The sequence below is a fragment of the Malaclemys terrapin genome, chromosome 2 (assembly GCF_027887155.1).
Source record: "Malaclemys terrapin pileata isolate rMalTer1 chromosome 2, rMalTer1.hap1, whole genome shotgun sequence".
Taxonomy (NCBI): Eukaryota; Metazoa; Chordata; order Testudines; family Emydidae; genus Malaclemys; species Malaclemys terrapin.
This window is the reverse complement of record NC_071506.1, coordinates 174,541,943-174,565,123: the sequence shown is the minus strand read 5'-3', so window position 1 is coordinate 174,565,123 and position 23,181 is coordinate 174,541,943. Positions and strand designations below refer to the sequence as shown.

General features: G+C 43.6%; 1 protein-coding gene across 6 annotated transcripts in view; it reads right to left on the bottom strand.

Annotated features, from left to right (window-relative positions):
- BRD9 (bromodomain containing 9) overlaps positions 1–23,181 on the bottom strand; it is a 56,789-nt gene that overhangs the window by 4,398 nt on the left and 29,210 nt on the right. For all 6 annotated transcript variants that reach the window (XM_054018688.1, XM_054018689.1, XM_054018690.1 and 3 more), the window contains exons 9-15: positions 21,323–21,398; positions 19,178–19,273; positions 13,659–13,791; positions 12,508–12,619; positions 3,744–3,782; positions 2,546–2,617; positions 137–239 (exon numbers count right to left, since the gene is read on the bottom strand). In XM_054018688.1, the coding sequence (XP_053874663.1) occupies positions 137–239; positions 2,546–2,617; positions 3,744–3,782; positions 12,508–12,619; positions 13,659–13,791; positions 19,178–19,273; positions 21,323–21,398 (631 nt within the window). The remainder of the gene's footprint in view (positions 1–136; positions 240–2,545; positions 2,618–3,743; positions 3,783–12,507; positions 12,620–13,658; positions 13,792–19,177; positions 19,274–21,322; positions 21,399–23,181) is intronic.

Here is a 23,181-nt window from a genome sequence, read left to right as displayed (position 1 = left end):
TGACTAAGCCCTTGTCTATGTAGACCACATTTTTAAAACTTCTCAAACACTTCAGCAAACCATGGCGTTACCCCAGCTAAATGCTTAGCTAAACCACCACAGAACACTTAAATGACAACATTATTAGATCACTTACCCAGTGAATTTAACATGGAAATATCAAGAGACACATCTGAATATGGTTTCACAGACAAAAAATCCAAAACAGAAGTGTTACTGTCTCCAATTGATTCTCCAACCTGATTAAAAATACAATAAAGAGGAGAAAAAGACTCAAATGAACTGTAGATGATGATAATGACTAATTATCACAGCAAGTGTGATTCTTCAAAGTGAGTGCTTGCATGGATCCTCACTCTAGAAGTGTGCACTAATGTATGAGCGTAGCACTTTCTGGACTGTCAGTCCCATCTGGCCACACACCCTTTGTGTTGCCATGACTCCTTCACCTGAGGATATCCCCAGGGTGCAGCCTCAACTACCACCTTGTCCCTCCCATTACAAAATAATGGGGGAAGAAGGGCAGGGAATGTGGTTTCCAGGCAATCAATCATCCCAGACAACTTAAGTTACTATTGAAGGTGATCGTTTTTTCACCTTGTATTATCCCTGTGTGCTATGAACAACCTAAGAGTCCTACAGAATGGCTTAGTCCAGTTCAAATAGTAATTAAAAGCTATTTTTTAACATTCACAGAAGGCAGATCAGACTCCCCTGGTAACAAAATACAAGTAAAAAATACAAGTAGGCAGATGGACTGACAGAAACCATTTTTTATAAGAACTTGGGCTTCTAAGCACGTCATCACCTTATCTTTATGGCATTGTATACAGTGGATCAGCCATGAATGTTCCTTCTGCATCCTCATAAGGGAGATGAAAGGAAAAGGAGTGGAGCCCCAATGAACATTTCTATCCAGAAAGCTCTCAGGGTGCATGTTTCACCTACTATGGGAATCACGGCATACAGCGTTTCAAGACAGCCATTTCAACATTAATTTTGTAAATCTAACGAACAGGCAGCACTTGTATGAATTATATTGAGTGATCACAAGTACATTCTAAAATTGATTACAGAAACTATTACCCTCAAATGAAATCCTTAGCAATGTCTTTCAGTGCTGACTGCCAAGGAATATAGCAATATTATTTGCTGTCACCATGGGTATGTCTACACTGCAGCTGGGTATGTATGTGTATACAGACATGCTAGCTCTGCTCAAGCTAGCATGCTAAAAATAGCTGTGTGGTCGTGGGCATACAGGCAGCAGCTTGAGCTAGCCACCCGAGTACGTACCCAGGGGGTGGGGCTGCTGCTGCAGCCACACTGCTATTCTTTAAGCACGCTAGCACAGGCAGAGCTAGCGTGTGTCTGGTCATGAGTGTTGGGCTGCAAACGTTGATTTTTTTAAAAAGGAAAATACACTTAGGCATGTGTTTGGAAAACACAAAGAATTACATGGACCCATTAGAAACTAAGGAATACATTACTGCAATTTCTGTTCCATTGATCCCTTTTGACTGTTCTAAGTTTGCAAAAGCTAAAACAATTCAGTTCCCACTTTACGGCAGCCCATGCACAACCCACACGGTCAGAACAGGTTAAGTACAGTGTCGCAAGGCTTGATTCTAAAGCTGCTCTCTGGGAAGAACTTCCACTGACTTCAGGCCAATGGGAGTACTGAGCCCAAAGCAGCTTCAGCATCTGGACCTCACAGAAGGTATGGGAATTATATGAGAGGGAGAGGGAGTCAAGTCCACATCTGATTCTCCCATGTATAGAGCAATCAATCAAAAAGTGCCAAAAGATATTACAGGATTTTGTGCAAATTTTTGGAGATATCCTATATAACCTCCTATGTAGTTTAGAAAACCTACAATGCAAATTAATGTATTAAAAGTTCAGCACACTTTTCAGCAGATGATAGTGTATCAGAATCAAGATTTGCAGTTTATGTTCATATTGCATTTATCTGGTAAAGACTATGTTCTCTAATCCACCAACCATATTCAATATTTCCACAAGAATTAAAAAAAAAAAAAAAAAATCACGATCCACAGTGTGAAAACTAAAATATGTACATGTTTTCATTGCTATCATGGGATGGAAACTCAAACAACGTTTATCAGTGGCTGACCACCAAGATTTAAGTGTGCAGACCAACAATCTTTCACTTAAAAAGATTCCTATCTTTATTTAATGTAGTATTTGTGCTTATGGAACGTAAATTACATAAGCATGATGTAAGTTTGGACGTTATTTACTGCATTCTTTTTATAGCAATTTCAGATGCCATAAATCTGAATTAAAAAGTAAAGGCAGAATTGTAAGATATGACTCAAGTAAAATCAATCAAAATTCTCCCCCATTGAAGGGGTTTGGATTTTCTTATTTGCAAATACCTAGAATATAATATAAATACATTTAAATCCCCTAAACATAAACATTCATGCACACACAAAAGTGAGGCATGGAGTAGATAGAGTACTCAGCCCCACTCTCTTCTGCCCATATAAAAATCTATAAAAGGGAAATGTAATCTTACCATAATCTGTTTGGAGGAGTCTGGGCAGGTATTGCGCAATCTATGTTCTTCCTTTATGAGAACTGGCAGAACCTAAATCACCAAATCAGAGTTGAATTGTTAACACTTTACAATTTAGCATTCTACTTCTCGAGGATTCCATCAAATAGTCAATAACTTCACATGGGTCTAGACTTGTACCCTCACATAAAATTCTAGCATTTTGTGATTTCTTTGGTAGGTGCAATTTTTTAAAATCGACAGGCTTCAACATTGCTCTAATAAGCCACCACACCCACACCCACTTAGAGGGCAAATGTAAGCCACTTTACAGCAGCAGTGGTGTATAATAGCCCCTCCTCACAAAACACACTTTACCTTTCTAGCTTGCTGTATAATATATATACAGCTGAACAAATCATAAACAATGAATTTTGGAAGACGGGGGAATATTCCATTAAGTACTTTTCTAAATTACAGACTGGAAATAACTGTTCTAAGGACCCTACTATATAGTCTTCCAAGAAACGTTTTTTAGCTAAGTTCCCTGTAAGCTGCGCAGCTGCGCTATTTAGTGCCACGCAGGCGCTCGGGGAACCTGCCTGCCTGGGATCTGCTGAAGCCAGGGGAGGGGCGTCCCGCCCCAAGCCGGACCTGCCACAGCCGGGGCGCCTTTCCCCCGGCTGCAACTGAGCCTTGTACCTGCTGCAGCCAGTGGAGGGGCGGCCTGAACCCAGCCTTGGCCCGGACCTGCCGCAGCGCCCCTCCCCCGGCCAGGGAAAGGGTGCCTATCCTGCGGCCCCAGTCCTGGAACTGACATAGCAGGGAGAGGAGCCTCTTCCCCACAGCACAAGTGCTGCTGTGGGGAGAGAGAACTGGGAGGAGTCCTCTCTCCCCGTCATAGCCCCAGAGCACCCTCCTGCACCCCAAACTCCTCATCCTCAGCCCCACCACCTCCCCAACCCTCTGCCCCAGCCCTAAGCCCCTCATCCCCGACCCCACTCCAGAGACCTCACACTCCTGCACCCCAATCCTCTGCCCCCTCCCACGCTCCAAACCCCTCGGCCCCACCCCCACCACATGAATTTTGTTATGTGCACCAATATGAAGGACGTGTGTCTCACATCACCTCCATATTGGTGCACATAAAATTCATTCCACACATGTGGGAAAAATTAGAGGGAACACCGGTTTTTACCTGTATCTCAGTATAACTTACTTTAACTTCATCTGGTGGTTTCATTGGAATGTTTCTCCTCTGCAAACAAAGTTAAAAATTATGTTCAGCACAGGCAAAGATTTTTGTGTACAATACACCTCTACCCAGATATATCGCGACTTGATATAACATGAATTCGGATATAACGCGGTAAAGCAGCGTTCTGGGGGGTGGGGTGGGGAGAGAAGGAGAGGCGGGACTGCGCACTCCAGCAGATCAAAGCAAGTTCGATATAATGCGGTTTCACCTATAATGCGGTAAGATTTTTTTGGCTCCCGAGGACAGCGTTATATCGGGGTGGAGGTGTATTAAGAATTTCTAAACCCTTTACACAAAATGCAGATTAAGTAGTTTTAACAAACATTTTTCACTTACCTGCCATAGCATCTGGGTGCTTAACAATTTGTCATTTAGTTTAATTATGATTGAATTCTTTTTATACCATTTCTCCTCCCCATATACCACTTCCATATGTATTTACATTTTATCCAATAATGAATCAGCGTCTGACTTCTCTAGTGCTAAACTTGAAAGAACTTCCTTCTTTTGTAATGCAGAATAGCTACAACAGACTGTTATATTACAATTTTTAAAGATATTTAGTAGTATTAAAGCTGAATCCACTAGCATCAACATAGCTGAACTGTGTTTATAATGTAAACTGACCATTAAGAATAAGGGTTTAGCAATTCTAATTTGCAACAAGATTTCAACTTGATGTACAAGTTAATAGCTCAAAAGGACTTTTAAAGGCTTATATTGAACAATTTCTTTTTATATGTAGAGAAAACATTTCTGGTCGGCTTTGCTTTAAAAAGATTGTTTCAGAAGCAAATTTTTAAAAATATTTGTATTTTCTCCCTCCTGGAGATCACAGGGTGTGGGTGTGGGTGTGTATGTGTGAGATGTTTGTCCATCATTATCTGTTGTGATTCTGGCAATAAGCCCTTCTCCAGGTGAGTGATCAATCGGTTCAACAGAACCCGTGCAAGAACTTTCCCCGCTGTAGAAAGCGGCAAGATTCCACGGTGATTGTCGCATACCTAGCAATTGCCCTTCCTCTTATAGAGGTGCAAGATGGACGCGTCTTTAAATTCTTGTGGAATGGTTCCCTGCTTCCAGAAGGACTGAAACAGCTCAGTGAGTTTCCGTAGCAGCACAGGTCCACCGACTTTGTACACCTCTGTTGGTATGGCATCTGACCCTGGGGCTTTGCCACTTGACAGCTGATTGATAGCTTTCTTCACTTCGTCCTCTTCTGGTGAAGCATCCATGGAGTCATTGACTACAACCTGGGGCATCTTGTCAATGACCTCATCATTGATGACTGAGGGGCGATTGAGAATTGCTTCAAAGTGTTCAGCCCATCTCTAGAGAATCTGCGTCTTCTCTGTAAGGAGCACAGTACCATCAGAGTTCAGGAAGGGAAAGCTCCCAGAAGACTGTGTACCATAGAGGGGGGCTTCAGAAAACTGCTTATAGTCGTTCCTGTCCGCATATGCCTGTATTTCATCTGCTTTGGCGCTCAGCCACAATTCCTGCATTTTGCGCAATCGGTTCTGTACTGTTCTGCGAGTGTTGACAAAGGCGGTCTTCTTTGCCGCTGAGGATGGATCGTTTTGATATGCACGATGCAGGCGATGCTTCTCAGCAAGTAAGGCCTGGATTTCTGCATCATTTTCATCAAACCAGTCTTGCCGCCTGCATGTGGAGGGCCCCAATACCTTCGATGCAGCTGTATGGACAGTGTTGCGGAATCGCTCCCAGTCTCTCTCAGCGTCATCCTCAATACGAAGATCAGCAAGCTTATTCTCTAGGTCTTCCACTAGATTTTCAGTGATACGGCTGTTCTTCAGCTTTGACACGTTGATCCTTTTGAAAGCCTTACAGCCTTGTGGTCGTCTCTTCGGCATGATACGGAGCTTCATTTTGGATACTATGAGCCTATGATCCGTCCAACAGTCAGCGCCACACATAGCTTTTGTAACCCTGACATCTTGTCTATCCCTTCTCCTGATGATGACATAATCGATCAAATGCCAGTGCTTGGAATGGGGATGCATCCACGAAGTCCTGTTATGGGTAGGAAGGTGGAAGACCGTATTGCTGATCAGAAGGTCATGTGCTGCACAAGTTTTCAGCAGTAACAGACCATTGCTGTTACACTTTCCCACTCCACTTTTCCCAATGACTCCTTCCCAGGCTGCGGCATAGCATCCGACTCTTGCGTTAAAATCGCCAAGCAGAATCAGCTTGTCTGTGCGGTGCACTGACGATAACAGAGTATCTAGTTCTTCGTAGAATTTATCCTTCGCATCCTCTGGGTTGGTCATTGTAGGAACATATGCGCTGATCAAAGTAGCTTGTTTTCCTTTTTGAAGCGGAAGCTGCATTGTCATGAGCCGGTCATTCATACCCTTGGGGGAACTGGCAAGTTTCTGAACAAGATGATTCTTGATGGCGAAGCCAACTCCAGATTCGCGACGCTCATCACTGCTGCGGCCACTCCAGAAGAATGTATAGCCACCGCCTGACTCGGACAGCTGTCCTTTATTAGCAAGGCGAGTTTCGCTAAGGGCTGCAAAGTCAATGCTGTAGCGTGCGAGCTCTCTAGCGACAAGTGCTGTTCTTCTCTCCGGTCTGTCTGCCATGATGTTGTCCAGTAACGTGCGCACATTCCATGTGCCAGTAGTGATCGGTGTCACTCTAAGTTTTGTTTTTGTTCGACCGATTTATGGGATCCCCGCCAGCCGTGGTATGCTGGCCAGGGTAAGGTGAAGCAGGCAACGTTTAGGGCACCTTTTCTAGCCCCCTCCTCGTTCTACAGAGATGAGCAGTGCAATCCTGAATAGGGCTGCTCAGTCGCTCAAGAAGATGCCGAGCTCCACTGCTGCTTCGGTCAGTGAGGAACGACCATTACGCCTGAGCCGCCTATGTGCAGGTCCGCGGCTACAACTCCCAGTGTATCCACACCTGCTACTTCGTCGTTCGCTCATCGCCACAGGACTTGATATGATGTAATATGATGATATGATATGATGTCGAGACTTGCGCATGAATTGGATTAAAGTGAGGGAGAGTTGCGCAACGTCAGCCTCACTCTCTCTTCCCAGTTCCTATCTGTATCCAGTGACAGGATAGAAGTTGAGACGGCTGGAAATAGGGCAGGACGCAGTGGATGACCAGGACGCCTACGTGTTCAATGAATATAAGATTGTTGGGGGTGGAATAGATCCGGACAAGTAGAAGAAGTCTGGAGATAAATGTGAGAAGGGAGGGACAGGCAGTAGAAACAAAAGTGAAACGGTTTCAGCAGCATATTCTAGAAGTCTTGAGGTCTTTCTGATTGTAGCCTTCATTGATTTGAGATCTACCATACCATTCTCTCACCAGAAGAGAAAACCTATAATGGCAGCAGGCCGTAAGAGAGACCCAGTTTGGGAATATTTTAATGAAGTTCCTCTACCTGTAGATAAGACAGGCATGCGTCCAAAATGCAAACAGTGCAACAAAGAAATGCAAGCTCTGTTTGCCTAAATGAAACAACATCATGAGAAGTGTTCCTTCTCAGGAGAAAGCTGCTTTGAGGATGATGAAAAGAACTTGTCTGAACATGCAGGATCTTCAGGTTGGTAAACTTTTTCATTACATACTTCTTGCCTAAGGACTGCCTGTCTTCCTTCTGGACTATTCTTGAATTCTCATGTTTGAGCAAAAAATATAGTAGTTACTCTTATTGTACTACCAATTTAGATGCAGTTGTGAGAAAAAATAAATAGCTGAAATAGGCAGATCTTCTTTTAACAATTTCACTTTTAAAGTAGTACTGAGTGTCAGTGAATGCAATGAGCAGTATGGTAATAATAATTAAATAACTGCACTGACTTATTTTGTTTAGAAGAATACATCCTCAACATATAGGATTCTGAAGACTATCCACCTTCCAGATCACCATCATTTTCTATAGTTTCAGAGTTATCTGCCAATGATAGTGTTTCAGTCACATCATGTATGTAACATAACCACAGACTATCACCTGTAGCAAAAAGAAAAAAAAACAAAACATCTCCATCATCCAGAAACAACCATAGATAAGCTTGTGATAAGAAGCAGCAGATTACAAAAAGAGGTAATTGATGAAAAAATTGCCCAGTTTGTTTATGCAACAAACTCTCCTTTCCGTATGATTGAGAACCCCGACTTCGTTAACATGGTTCAGTCATTAAGACCAGGACACAGTCCACCCGACAGAGCAGATGTGGCAGGCAAATTGCTGGATAAAGTATATGAAAGAGAAATTGAGCAGTGTGTAAAAGGTCTAGAGGGTAAAATTGTTAACCTGCATCTTGATGGGTGAAGCATTGTCCAAAATGATTCTGTTGTATGTGCTTGTGTGACAACAGAAGAAGGGAATGTCTTTCTTACAGAAACAATTGATACATCAGGAAATGCACACACAGCAGAATACTTACCAGAAGTAGCAGTAAAAGCTATAACAAACTGAAAAAAAATTCAAATGTCTACTACGGAGCTTGGTCACAGACAACGCGGCAAATGTAACCAAGATGAGAAGAAATTATTTAGAAGAGAGTCCCAAGCTAATAACATACGATTGCAGTGCTCATTTGATGCACCTCCTAGCCAAAGACTTCAGTGTTCCAGAAATAAAGGCTAACGTTGTTGAAGCTGCAAAATACTTCCGTAACAACCACTTTGCAGCAGCTGCTCTGAAAAAAGTGGGAGGAACCAAGCTAACTCTCCCACAAGACGTGCGATGGAACTCAGTAGTGGACTGTTTTGAGCACTGTAGCAAGAGCTGACCTAATCTGATGACAGTTTGTGAACAAAATCGTGAAAAAAAAAATAGATGGCACTGTCACAGCCAAAGTTCTCAACATTGGGCTTAAGAGAAATGTTGAACACATGCTGAGTACTCTGAAGCCTATTTCTGTAGCCTTGAACAAAATGCAGGGAAATAGCTGTTTTATTGCTGATGCTGTTGATATTTGGAAGGAACTGAGTGAGATCTTAAAAAGAGAAATATTCAATGACAGAGTTAAATTACAAGTATTAAAAAAAAAAACCGAATGGGACAATCACCATCTCCAGCTCATTTTCTCGCAAATATTCTCAATACTTGTGTTGAGATGAGTTCCTGTCTGCATCCTGTAAAACTTGCCCATACCGATATTGCCCTGGCCTCTTCTTTTGTCATTCAGTGTTGCACGCATTCTAAAACAATATGCATTTCCTCACCTTTTGGGGGCGAAGCCAGACTTTGAGGCACCTGCTCCCCTACTTGGTGTAAACTTTGCTTGTGCCAATCAGAAACGAACACAAACAGGTTTTGGGCCCCATCCCCTATGACACTTCTATGATGTCATAGTTGGTACTTTATGGGCCTGCCTGCCATGTGCAGGCAGGGAGAGGAGAAAGAAAAACGAATCCTGTGTATCCTGTGTACACCCGTAACCGAGCCTGATCACCTCGAAGCCTCTCTCTCAGCTCACGTGTTTCAAACAGAGTGTCTACGTTTGCTGGTCGTTATGCGTTGGTTTGTATTTGTAAGTATCAGTTATTACTAAATGCTGCATCTTTGTTTATAAATATTGTTAGTAGATATTTTAGTTATTGTGTGTTTTAAGTTTAATTAACTCTATTAGCTAATCAAACGCTGCTCCCTTAGCCCTTGTAATTATCCCCAATAAAACTTTAAATTGATGAATTTTAGGGGGTGTGTGTGTGTGTGTGTGTGTGTGTGTGGTTTGCATCGTGACCCATACTCTCCTTGCATCCCTTACCAATATAGTCTATTGCCACGTGCAGCCTGGTAAATAACAGGCCTGCATTTTCTTTCGCCCCTGCGTGTCCGTGGCAATCCACAACTTGGTACCAGGGTCAAACCTTAACTGTTGAAGAAGAGGAGTTTGCTATGACATGGACATCCAGCAATCATCCCTCCATAATGCCAACTATAATAAACTTCAGAGCTAAGGGTGAACCATTCAAGAAATACATGTTTGTGGATGATGTTTTAAAGAAAAAGTCAGACCAGTGAAATTGTTTGGGGCCTGAAAAAGCAGGAAAGCTTGTTTTTCTTTTCCAGATTACGAACAAACAGGAAAATGAAGGGGAAGACTACTGAGTTAACTGCAGAAGCCAACATTTTAAATTTCTCATGTTGACCTGGCCTCCACAGTCCATTTTTTAAAAAATATTTCATTTAACTATTTTAGTTAAAAACAATTTAACAAAAACAAACCTGATTTAATAAAAACTTGAATGTTTAAATTCAAAATTTCATATGCTTGTTTTGTTAAAATATTATATGTTTGCTGTTGAAGAAAAAAAATCCAGAATACATAACAACAGAGGGTCCTGTGGCACCTTTGAGACTAACAGAAGTATTGGGAGCATAAGCTTTCATGGGTAAGAACCTCACTTCTTCAGATGCATTCTTGGAGGAATGCATTCTTAGGAGGAGAACATCACCAAACAGACATTTAAATTGTTTTATTTAACTAAAACAACAACGTTATGTATTCTAGTATCAGAGGGGTAGCCGTGTTAGTCTGAATCTGTAAAAAGCAACAGAGGGTCCTGTGGCACCTTTGAGACTAACAGAAGTATTGGGAGCATAAGCTTTCGTGGGTAAGAACCTCACTTCTTCAGATCTTGCATCTGAAGAAGTGAGGTTCTTACTGAAGAAGTGAGGTTCTTACCCACGAAAGCTTATGCTCCCAATACTTCTGTTAGTCTCAAAGGTGCCACAGGACCCTCTGTTGCTTTTTACAGATTCAGACTAACACGGCTACCCCTCTGATACTAGAATACATAACGTTGTTGTTTTAGTTAAATAAAACAATTTAAATGTCTGTTTGGTGATGTTCTCCTCCTAATACAGCATGGCAAGAAAATCCTCCAAATATTAATGATTTACTTGCTGAACTGGAGATAGCTCACCTCCCAGTGACTCCATAAATATCTGCTTCAACTACCTTTGGTAAATAAAATAACCAAAAAAATCATTCATTTTCTGATATAGCTGTAAAACTAATCTGAAAAGTTTTCAAAATAAATCACTTTAAAAATGTATAGTGTGTACTTTCTAAAAATGAACCTATATCTATCTCTGAGTTGTGAATAATATGTGTTAAGGTTATAACCAGGGCCGGCTCCAGCTTTTTTGCCGCCACAAGCGGCGAAGAGTTAAAAAAAAAAAAAAGCCGCGATCAGCGGCTGCTCTACCACGCCGCTTCATTCTTCGGCGGCAATTCGGCAGCTGGTCCTTCCCTCCGAGAGGGACCCGCCGCTGAATTGCTGCTGAAGACCCGGACGTGCCGCCCCTTTGCATTGGCCACCCCAAGCACTTGCTTCCTGCGCTGGTGCCTGGAGTTGACCCTGGTTATAACAATCAATAAGAATGCACTTTTACGTAGAAATCCATGATTAAATAGAGTCTTCCTGACTAGTGATTTAAATCAAATCCACCCTGATTGAAACTGATGGGATTATTTAGAGTTATTTTGACAAATAAAATATGCAGAATTTTAAAATACTGTGCACATAATGTTTATTTTTTTGCCACAGAATTCCCCCAGGAGTACAATATATAAACTATAGAGAAAAACAATGCCCAAATGAACACAAAAGGGAGTGGGGTGGGAAGAGAGAGAGAGAAAAAGAAATGACCGGGGAAGCACTGAAAATACTGCACTGTTTTTCTTTTTTCTGTGGCCAGGCAGGAACTGAAGGGTATTGAAGCCACACCCCCTTTTTAGTAGAGGGTCTCACACTTTATTACTTCTGTTACAAACTCATTACACATACTAGGGGCTCCTTACATTCCTCCATTCCCCCCGCCTCACCCTGCAAAAAAGCTCCCTGTATGCTACCCTCCCACCTCCCTCTATTTCAGGGACTGTCTCCCTGCCACCCCTTCCCCCCCTCATGCCAGGATGCTCTGTGTGCCCCCCCATGCCAGGGTCCCCCATTTTTCTATCCCCTTGCCAGGGGCTCTGTATGATCTCCCATTTCCCTGTTCTGGTTTTCACCAAAATCAACAGGGTTCTGCCCACTGATACCCAGAACTTTGTTTGAAATTTTGGAATTGATTAGCTCTGTGTTCAAAAGTTAGCACTTTACAGACTAATAAAGAAGTGCTCACTTCATTTGGTCAATAACCTCAGATCCTGTGCTAGGAGTAGGAGAGAGGAGGTTTTCAATAAATGCTGCTTGCTGGAAACATCTGTGCTTACACACTAAAGGTGTCTCTCTCTTAGAACACTGCATCCATATGGGCAATTCTTGAAAGCAGAGTGGTTTTTAGAGTGCAAATAACAGGAAACTGTTTTGCAATTCCTTGTTAGACTGTTTTCTCATGGCTGTGTGACTTACTTCCTATTAATGCTATATGCACACAAAGGAAGAAGTGATCTCCAAATATGGTGCATTTGGAAGACAGCTGAAATTTCTTTAGACATTTCATGTTGCTTAAAAATGGACATTGTTAGTAACCCTGGTAATACAGAGCCCAGCATTAGCATGGTAATTTGTTTTCCAAACAGTTCCTTATTCATAATATTAAAACCGTATAACTAATTTTTGAACAAAGTATGTGTGTTTAAAACAGCTAAAACATTTCCTGATAAATTAGAAACCTTTTAATGATACTTAGAAGTGAATGCTTAGGAATGAGAATAGGACCATCCTTATGCTGCTTAAACTCTTTGATTAACCTCACTTCTGCATAATTGGGACCCACCTGCTTTAGCTGATAAATGGTTTTGGAATGATCACCACCAGTAATCTGATCCAGAAGATCATCAACTATTTTCTTACTGTAACTTCCAGAATCTTTCACAAATTCCTGTAAGCTAGAGGAAATGAAGATAAGGAATATTTAATCAGAAACTCAAAACGGTTGCATTTACTAAGCTGAAGCTTGTGGCTTTTAAAAGGATTGATAGTTTAATGGAAAGGAGCAGTTTCCCTCTCCAGAAAGTGATGGCTTTGCCACTGCTATCCCACGCAGACCATACAAACTTGAAATAAGAGTTTATCAAAGATAAAAAAAAATGTAGTTTGCTGTAACAGCATCAGAAACCTGAACAGGCCTGAAAGTAACATGCAAGATCGAAATATTTTACATTTGGCTTCATTAAAGAAATATGCAAAACTGACTCGGAACATATTTTCTATAATTTTTCTAGTAATAGAAGAAAGAAAGAAAGAAAGAAAGAACAGTGATATTTATTTAATGAATTATACCATTACTTTGCAAGATCACACGTACTACCACAGAATAGATACGCCAGGCATTATTCACACCCTGGGCTCAGAAATTTTGCCCTGATCTCTGGATGTTAGACTTCTCCCCAGCTACACAGGATGCTTCTCCCCAGCTACACAGGATTTACAAACCTTTAGTACAAACTGTTGTTAGAACTTGAAATATTTGTTCACTGAAAAATAATTTCTAGACCCCATTATTTCTGTCACAGAAATACCTGCCAGTTTGACCCTGTAAAGCCTTTTATTTCAGCACCCAAACTAGCAAACTAACAATCTTTATCACTTTACAACTTCAAAGTGTGGTCAACCCTTAAGTAAGCAGGCCTTGTAACAGCCTTGTAATGTAGGTTAATAAATACTATCACCACTTTAAACTTGGGAAAATTTAGGCAGAGAGGTTTGCTCTAAGTTGCAGAGTAAGCCAGTTTTAGAGCAGTTATTAGAAATCCAGGAGTTCTGGGCTCCTACTTCTTCTATGCTTGGCCCATTAGTCTGCATAGCCGCTCTGTAATTTGCTGTGAAAAAACAATATGGAATATTATCTCTGCTAATCTAAGGAAAAATCTCTTTTCACAAAGGAAATAAGACAGGCTTAGATTTCCCTGTTAAAGAAATGCTTACCTTAAGGCACATTGTATCCCAGTTTCATCACCATATGCTGAATATAGCAGTTCCATTTCATCTGATTTCAGATCATGAAAGATAGAGTTGTTTTGCATTGAAAGTGCTGTACTAGCACTTGTAAGAAATGTGACTAGAATGAAAAAAAGGAGAAAAAGATAAAAAGGTTATCTTGAGTGTAAAAGCTCATCTGGAAAGAAAATAAGTCCTGTTTCCTTCCTGAAGAAGGTATAGAATGCTACAATGGTCCAAGGTCCAGTTCTTTTATATCAAGTCCTGACCTAGATCAATGCCAAAAGGGCACTGCAAGACCACAGAACCAGTGAGACTATTTTAAAGTTTGATTTTTATGAACCACTGGGAAAAATCACAATTATGCCACTAGAAAGCAAGACATTTATTGCTATCCATGGGGCTAAAACATCTATATTTAGGACTGGCCAGTCATAAAATATACCATCTAAAAACCACATTCTGTTGACCACCTTGCTTTCTTTTGCTAATTTAATTCCAATATGATTTAGCTGAAGCCAGCATTTTTATTTGACAACCACAACTTCAATTCCAGACTTCAGCAAGAAAACAAAATATTATGAGGTGTTAGTTGCCAAATCATGGCAGACTGAAAACTATTGACAAGTTTTACAAAATTAACTTAAACAACAAACAGTGAACCACCCCCACTTCACTACAGATTTAATAAAGTGATACTTACATGTTAAATCCAATCTCCTATGATCTGCTGGGGCTAAACATTTTGGCAGACCAGTACACATTTTTTGGCATCAGTACATTTTGTCCAAGCAATGCTAATTGCCAAATCATCAGAAAGAAGAAGTTATTCACTTGGTGCAGTAATGATGGTTCTTCGAGATTTGTGTCCCTATGGATGCTCCACTGTAGGTGTGTCTGCGTCCCTGCACTGCTGATCAGAGAACTTTGGTAGCAGTGTTTGTTGGGCTTGTGCATGCACTGTCTCTCCTTGTGCCTTGCCACGAGGCTAGCTGGCATGCGGGCTAACCATCCTCAGTTCCTTCTCTACTGCCGAGTCACAAATGAGAACTCAGAAACAGAGGAGAGGAAAGCAGATTGTGGAGCACCCCTAGGGACACGTCTCAAAGAATCATCATTACTGCACAAAGTGAGTAACAACTTCGTCTTCGAGTAGGGTCCCTATGGATGCTCCACCATAGGTAACTCCCGAGCAGTACTTCTGGAGGGCTGGGACTTCGGAGTCGGGTCGGTTACAGATGACAGCACTGTGGAGCTGAAGATGGCATCAGAGGCAGAGTCCCCAGTGATCACATAGCGTTCTGCGAAGGTGTGGACTGACATCCATTTTGCCGCTCTGCAGATCTCTCAGATAGGTACATCCTTAAGGAAAGCGACAGATGAGGAGATCAATCTTGTGGAACATATATGCATCAAGTCTGGAGGGGTCATGTTATGAATTTGGTAGCACTAATTGAATTCGAGACCCACTTGGAGAGTCTTTGGGCTGATATTGCTGAGCCCTTAGGTCTTTCTCCCATAGAGAGGAACAGTCTAGAGGACTTCCTGAAGGCTCTTGTCCCATTGAGTGGAATGCTAGATGTTAGGAGATCCCTAAGGTATGCAGCATGGCCTCCCTCTTGTCTTGGTGAGGCTTGGAGTAGAAGATAGGAAGGTAGATTGACTGATTCATATGAAAAGAGGAGATTGCCTTAAGAATGAACTTCGGATGCAGTCTGAGTGTAATCTTGTCTGGGAAGAATGCTGTGTAATAGAACTTCTTGTACTTCCCTTGAGCATGAGCTTTCTAGGTGCCCGAACCACGTGGGAGCCTGTTTTGATGCAGAGAATCCCAAGTTGGGACGTATGGTTTGCCCTTTGTCCTGTGAGAGGAGGTGAGGAGTGGTCAGAAGGGAGATCAATGGGCACACCGCGAGCGGCATCAGGTAAGGCTACCAGGTCTGCCGTGGCCAAGTAAGAGCAATCAGGATTATGTGAGCTCCGTCCCTCTTTATCTTTAGCAGGACCTTCAGCAGAAGAGGAAACGGAGGAAAGGTGTAAAAAAAAGGTCCTGGTCCCAGGGGAAAAGGAGTGCATGGCCCAGAGAGTGCTGTCCCATCTTGTTCTGTAAATGGCTAACAGGTCTGTGGACGGTATTCTCCACCATATGAACAAGTCATGAAGTACTGACAGTATCAAGTTCTGCATACCTGGGAGGTAAGCTGTGGACAAGGTGACGTTATGAGAGATGCACCAGTTCCATAGCTTCATTGCTTCTGTGCATAGAGAGGGCGACCTGGTCCCTCCCTGGCAGTTGATGTAGTACATGTAGGCTATGTTGTCTGTTAGGATTTTCGTATATGATCCTGCTATTCGGTGAAGGAAATGGGCACTGGCATTCCAGACTGCTCTCAACTCGAGGTGGTGGATGTGTAGGGATCTCTCTCTTCAGGTGACCATCTGCCTTGCGTCGTGAGGCTGTTTAAATGCGTGCCCCATTCTATGATCGATGCATCAGTGGTAAGGAGCAATGATGGGGATGCCTGCGAGAAGGGAATCCCCTTTGTAAGCATTGGCTGGGTTCTTCCACCGGTCCAGGAAGTTTTTGATCCTGGTAGATAGTGACAGGGGGTTGTCCAGACTGTCTCTTTTCGGTCTGTAAAACTAACTGAAATATAGTTCTGTGCACCACATATGGAGTCTGGTGTGTGCTATCACAGCTATGCTTGCCACCATATGCCACAGGAGTTGGAGGCAAGAGTCTGGATGGTATTTGAGGACAGCATTGAGCTATGAGTGAGACCAGGGATAGGAACCTGTCTTGAGGTAGGAAGGCTTTGGCCTGTAGTGTATCTAGGTTGGCCTTGAGTGTTGACTTTTGGGTGTTGATCTGAAGGCCCAGTTCTGTGAACCAGTTTATTGTGGCATCAGTGGCTCGATGAGCCTCCTGGAGCGACGGGGCTCGGAGGAGACAACTGTCCAGGTCAGAGTAGATCATTATCCCTTGTGAGTGTTGATGAGTAGCTACCACACAGAGAACTTTGGAAAATACTCTGGGGTTGATGAAAGTCCGAAGGGGAGGACTCTGTAATGGTCATGTCCCAGAGTAAATCTGAGAAATCATCTGAGAGCCGGTAGCATTGAAATATGAAAGTAGGTATCCTGTAGGTCGAGAGCCAAAAACCAGTCTCTCTGTTCCAATGATGGAATGGTCGGCAATAAAGTGACAATCTTGAATTTCTGAGCCTTGACAAACTTGTTGAGAGCTCTGAGGTCCAGAATAGGTCTCCAACCTCCCTTCTTTTTGGGTATTAGTAAGTAACAAGAGAAGAACCCCTTGCCTCGTAGATATTGAGGTACTGGTTATATAACTCCTAACTGCAGGAGTCAATCTATTTCCTGACATAGTAGACTCTCGTGAGAAGGATCCCTGAAGAGGGACAGGGAAGGGTATTGTGGAGGGGGTAGAAAGGTGAAGTGGATGGAGTATCTGGATAGGATAATCTCTAGGATCCATCTGTCTAATGTTGTGTGCTCCCAGACACTGCGGAACACTGCCAAATGGGTGCATGGTCACAGACAGTAGTGTGGAGTGGTATTGCAGCACCACAATCTGCCTGTCAAAAGTGGTGTTTAGGGATGAAGATTGGGATGAAGATTTAGAACGAGCAGGTTTACACATTTAGTAAATTTTCCCTTTTTCTTTTGGGACTCATAGTGGTGCTGTGATGGGAATTGAGACAAATAGAGCCTGTGCTGGGATTGGGGGCTAAAACATCTCTTTGCCCCCCGGTATGTAGATTCCCAGTGACCTGAGGGTGGCCCTGGAATCCTTCAAGATGTGAAGAAAGGAGTCAGTCTTCTCAGCGAAGAGTTTCACACCCTCAAAGGGGATGTCCTCCACTATAGCCCACACCTCCTTTGGGAATCCCAACAGGTGGAGCCATGACACCAGTCTCATCACCACAGCTATGGAGATGGATCTGGCAGTCGTGCTGGTGGCGTCAAGAGCCGACTGCAACAATGTTTTTGTCACCAGTTGTCCCTCCTGAACGATGGCCTTAAAAGGATTCCTGAGAACTCTCCAACAACTTGTCAATAAAGTCACGTAACTTATTGTAATCCATGTAGTTGTATTTTGTCCTGTCTGGTAACTGGCAATATGAAATTGTAAGGTGGACAAGGAATATGGCTTCCTATCAAAGAGACGGAGGCGCTTCCAGTCTCTGTCATAGGGTGTTGCCCTGGAATGATGTTGTCGGCCACGAGAGTTTAGAGCATCCACCACAATGGAATTGGATGGTGGGTAGGAGAAAAAGAACTCTGATTCCTTTGTGGGTATATAATATTTCTTGTCTACCCTCTTGCACATTGGGGCTACCGATGCTGGTGTTTGCCATGTCATTTTAGCCGGGTCTAAGATCGCTTCGTTGATTGGGAGGGCAATTTTCAAGTATGACTAAGAGTGGAGGATGTCGATGAGCTGGTGGTGCACGTCTTTGACCTGACTTCCTCCAGTGGCATGTGGAGGGTGTCCACTACTCTTTTCACCGGCTCCTTAAACAGGCAGAAATCATCTGCCATGGATGGTGGTGAAAGCATGACCTCTTCATCTGGGGAAGAGGAAGATATGGCTTCAAGTGTTATCTCATCCTCTGTGTCCTCTTCTTGCTCCTCAGTTTCTCGACGCTCTGAGGCGCTCGATGCTGCGGATGAGGGAGCGTGCCTGGAGGGTTGTCAGGCGATGCTGGATGCTTGCGAGAAGGCTGTTTTTGTGCCACCCAGGGGTCCCAGTATGGCGGCATATGGCCTGGTGGAGGTGCACATGGGTGGCCACACCAAGATAGTGGTGGTGCTACCTGCTGGTACATTCCCGGACACTGTTGATCATGGATCCCATATGGAGCTCGGGAGGAGTACTGCTAAACCCCGTCTGGCTCACTATCTGATCTTCAATAACTCAGACATAGGTTAGGGGTTTGTTACAGGAGTGGGTGGGTGAGATTCTGTGGCCTGCGTTGTGCAGGAGGTCAGACTAGATGATCATAATGGTCCCCTCTGACCTTAAAGTCTCTGAGCGATTCCCTCACTTGATAGTGAAGGGGTATGACATGATTGCGGGGATATACTCTGTGATACTAAAGTTCTTCGATCAGCAGCGCAGGGATGCAGACACACTTACAGTGGAGCACCCATAGGGACACTACTTGAAGAAAACATTATTTTTTATCCCCAAGAAAGCATCCAAATGTATGCAGCTTCAGAAAAAAATGTCTATTGCAGAGGTTACATTCAACTGAACAATAAGGAAATCAACATAGCATTTTAATACTGCTATTTTCATAAAGTTTGCTTTTTGTTTTGATAATTAATATTTGCATTCAGTTGCAAATGCAAATACTATAATTTAGAAAAATAGCTAACTGTACCAGAAATTTGGAGACAGAAGTAATCTGGAATTATTTGCTTTCTATAGTTTGATCAAGCACTTACACTAAAGTTAAGCTATTTTCTTTCTACAGATTTACCTTTGTTTCTTCGTTCGTCTTTAAAGCCCAGTGTAGTGAAGCCAGGTAATAATTTGCTTGACAAAGAACTCAGATCCACTGGGTGAGTTTCTTCCTCTATAATAATTTGATTAAATAAAAAATTAATATTATACATTTAATGATCTTTTCAAAATACCTTAGTATAAATTTCATATATTCCTACTTATGGAATTAAGATTAAATAATCTTAATGAGTATTTGGATACTTGTCACAATGATGGAAAATGCCACAAAGCTAAATAAAAGTAAAACAAGTAAATGATATGCATGAAGTACAGCCACAACAATCCAAGTTCTTGTTCTAATTTTCAAACACATTCAATTCAATATAGCTAAATTTCAATCTTTCAACCAGAAGTTTGGTTTGTTTTATTGTTTTTATTTTAAGTGCACAGTATCACCTTAACACTTCCCCTTCCCACAAGAGCTGTAACAGTAAGGTATTACATCATGCTTCAAGTTTGGATGCTTCCAAACACACACCCACACACACCCACACCCTGTAGAATGAATCATGTAAACAGTAATATGTTTATAGAGAACAAGGCTAAAACGAAAAAATAAGAATGCTAAATTAATGTACAAATTGTAACTGTGATTATGGGGACTTTATGCTAAAGTTGCATAAAAACTGTTTCATTAAAATAGTGAGCACAAGAGATGCTGAATGTGCACTGTTTCCATACTTAATGAAAAACACATTATTATACTTACAATGACCTCACTTCACATTAAGAGATTGGGCCATTTGTCTGACTTGTCAGAGATGTGCTGCCCCTTTAAGAACTAGAGATTTACCAGAGTTACCAGCTACAGCGGCTCCATAGCACATCAGCATGGGTACCCTAACCCATCCTCCCCATCTCTTCCAGTTACTTGGGGGGTAGATATTCATACCCACATCTGTGCAGTAAAAGCCCTTTCTTTTTCTTGGACCAGGCTGAGCAGCACTCATCCTCCTGCCCATAGCAGTTAAAATACCAGGTTTCATCATAATCCACTGTGGGCATTATGCTAGTTGCTCATTTTTCGGGGGGGGGGGGGGGGGGAGAGGAGGGAGGGAGCTGGGCAGGAATTTTTCCCTCACCACCAGAGTGGCCAAGGTGAGGTGGGTTTTTTTCACCTTCCCCACAGCAGGCTGGGGGCTTAGTGGGCAAAAATCTAAAGGTTAGGCAATGATGTCACAACTTATCATGTAAGCTTGGGGCAGAGGTCCAATGCAGGTACTACATAGGGTATGGATATGGTGATCAGATAGCATGCAGTGGGAAAGGATTTAAAAGAGGTATTCTGTAAAAGAGTAGAAAAAGTGGTGGGGGGAGATCAGGACTCCTATGACTGGTATGGCAGGGACACCCCCTACTTTATAGCCCTCCCTTAACCCTCATTTGGGGAGTGGGGCAAGGTGGGTTGGCTGGGGAACAGGATCAGTAAGGGGGTCGGGGCGCCTGCCAGTAGCCCCCTCGGCATATGTAAATGATTATGGAATTATCTGCACTGTACAATTCTATCTGCTGGGTACTCCCAGACACTTAGGAATAAAGCTGCAACCTAATTAAACCACATTCAGTGTCTTCTTTCCTTCCAGCACTGCTGGACAATGGCATTCTCCTTTATAGTGTCACAAAGATGTACAATAACGTATTGTCAATATTAGATTTTGTAACCCTCCAAACTACTGTAAGCAACTGTTAAATCTCCCTCTGTTGGTCTCAGCCTTCAGCCCTTTCTGGCCACAGCGCTCTGTCTAGCGAAAGTTAGCAGACGACCCCCCGAATGCCTTCCTGCCTTCACCAGCAGCCTGATCTGGCTCTACTGCTCACTTGTGAACTCTCTCAGCTCCCTCCTTCTGGAGCTTCCCCTTCCTGAAGCTCTCAACCCAGCTCTGCTCTTCTTCTGAGCTCTCTCACCATTTCTGGACCCTGGATTCTGAACTCTGCCTGGCCTTCGGGCTGTATCTCATTTATAACTCTCAGAGGCAGCCCCGCTCTTCTCATTGCACCAAACAAGGGTGCACCTGGACTGAAACAGGAGAGCTGGACCCTGTTTCATTTGAGGGGCCAGCTACCCTGTTACACCACAGTTACCGTTAGAAATTCATCGTTAAAAGAACTAAACACTTACCTTCTGCTTCTGGATCTGATGAATTAACCACACTGAATAATAAAGATCCATCTCCATTCTTTTTCAGATAACCCATCTGTAAATAGAAGTATATGGATAAAAGAGTGGCCCTTATACCAGGGGTCTCAAACTCAAATGACCACGAGGACCACATGAGGACTAGTAAATTGGCCCAAGGGCCGCATTTACTGACACCTCCCCCCACCCCGCCACCCTCGGCCCCGCCCCCACTCCACCCCTTCCAGGGGTGAGGGTTGCGGCAGGGGGTCAGGGTGCGGCAGGGGGTTTGGGTGCAGGAGAGGTGAGGGGTGCAGCAGGGGGGTTCAGGGCAGTGGGTTGGGGTGCAGGAGGGGTGCGGGGTGCAGTAGGGGGTCAGGGTGCAGCAGGGGGCTCAGGGCAGGGGGTTGGGGTGCAGGAGGGGGCTCAGGGCAGTGGGTTGGGGTGCAGGAGGGGTACGGGGTGCGGCAGGGGGTCGGGGTGCAGGAGGGGTGCAGCAAGGGGCTCAGGGCAGGGTGTTCAGCTGCAGGAGGGGTTCAGGGGGTGGGCTCTGGCCCGATGCGCACCGGGGGCAGGGCAGGTTCCCTGCCTGCCCTGCCCCCGCGCCGTTCCGGGAAGCCGACGGAACCTGGGGAAGGAGGGGCGCAGGGGTCTGTGTGGCTGTTGCTTCAGGCACTGCCCCCAGCAGCTCCCATTGGCCGCGGTTCCTCCTTCCCCAGGTTCCGTCGGCTTCCCAGAGCGGCGTGGGGGCAGGGCAGGCAGGCAGCCTGCCCTGCCCCCGGTGCGCGTCGGGCCGGAGCCGCTCTAGGTAAACACTGGGGAAGAGCGGGGGGGCCGCGAGGAGCTCGCAGGCCGCAGAAAATAACCCTGCGGGCCGCATGCGGCCCCCAGACCGCGTGTTTGAGACCCCTGCCTTATACTCACCATTATAGCTCAAAACAATCCAAATTTGAAACACTGAGATTTTAGTTTACACAGGAACCTTTGAAAACATTTCCTAGCTGAACTTGGCCTCTCTTATACTGCACTTGTATTGTCCTTTTTCAATAAAATGGAATGTAGAGTCTTGGCTGTACGGTAACTTCCTTCTAATGAATGCTTCAAAGAGTGAAGGCGTCCTTTGGAACAAATGATACTTTGTCCCTTATCTGACTTCTTATCATTCTTAACTCAGACCTAAAACTTGCTCCCCAGGCAGAAAATCCCATATTAATTCTGGACCTCAGTTTCATTTGTTCCATTTTCTAACAATAAGGATTTTTAACTGTCAGCAAGAGAGCGTAACTCCCTCCTTATTGAGCTTTCTAAATCCCTGCTCTTTAAAGTGTAAGAGTGAAATCCTGGCCCCACTGAAGTCAATGGGCATTTCACTAGTGACTCCACGGGAGCCAAGATTTCACTACAGGTGTCCACACTGCCAAGGCTAGACTGCTCTTTGTTCCAGTAAATGCGACCATCATGCCCATCCTCCATCACATCCATTTCCAAATCCAGTGTGAACTGCTTGTTTTCACATCTCTCCAACACTTGCTCCATCCTGTGTCTGGGACATATCTTCCTGCTCCCTTGCCACTCACTTCACCCAACTGCTACAGAATCACGGGAATCACATGAACTAATTCATCTTTCTGTCTCTAAGTCTACACCCCCCGTAAATTTACGACTTCAGTTCTCCTTTGGTTAAAGGAAACAGCAAACTTTCAATTACTTCAATTGGTGCTGAATCAAGCCCTTAGGGGAAAAAGACTATAATCAGAGGATCAGGACTACTTGAGCACACATGTCTGAAGCTTTGATCAGGAAGAGGACTGATAAATAGGATTTGCAGAGATACCACCACATGCTGATGACAGAGTAAAGCA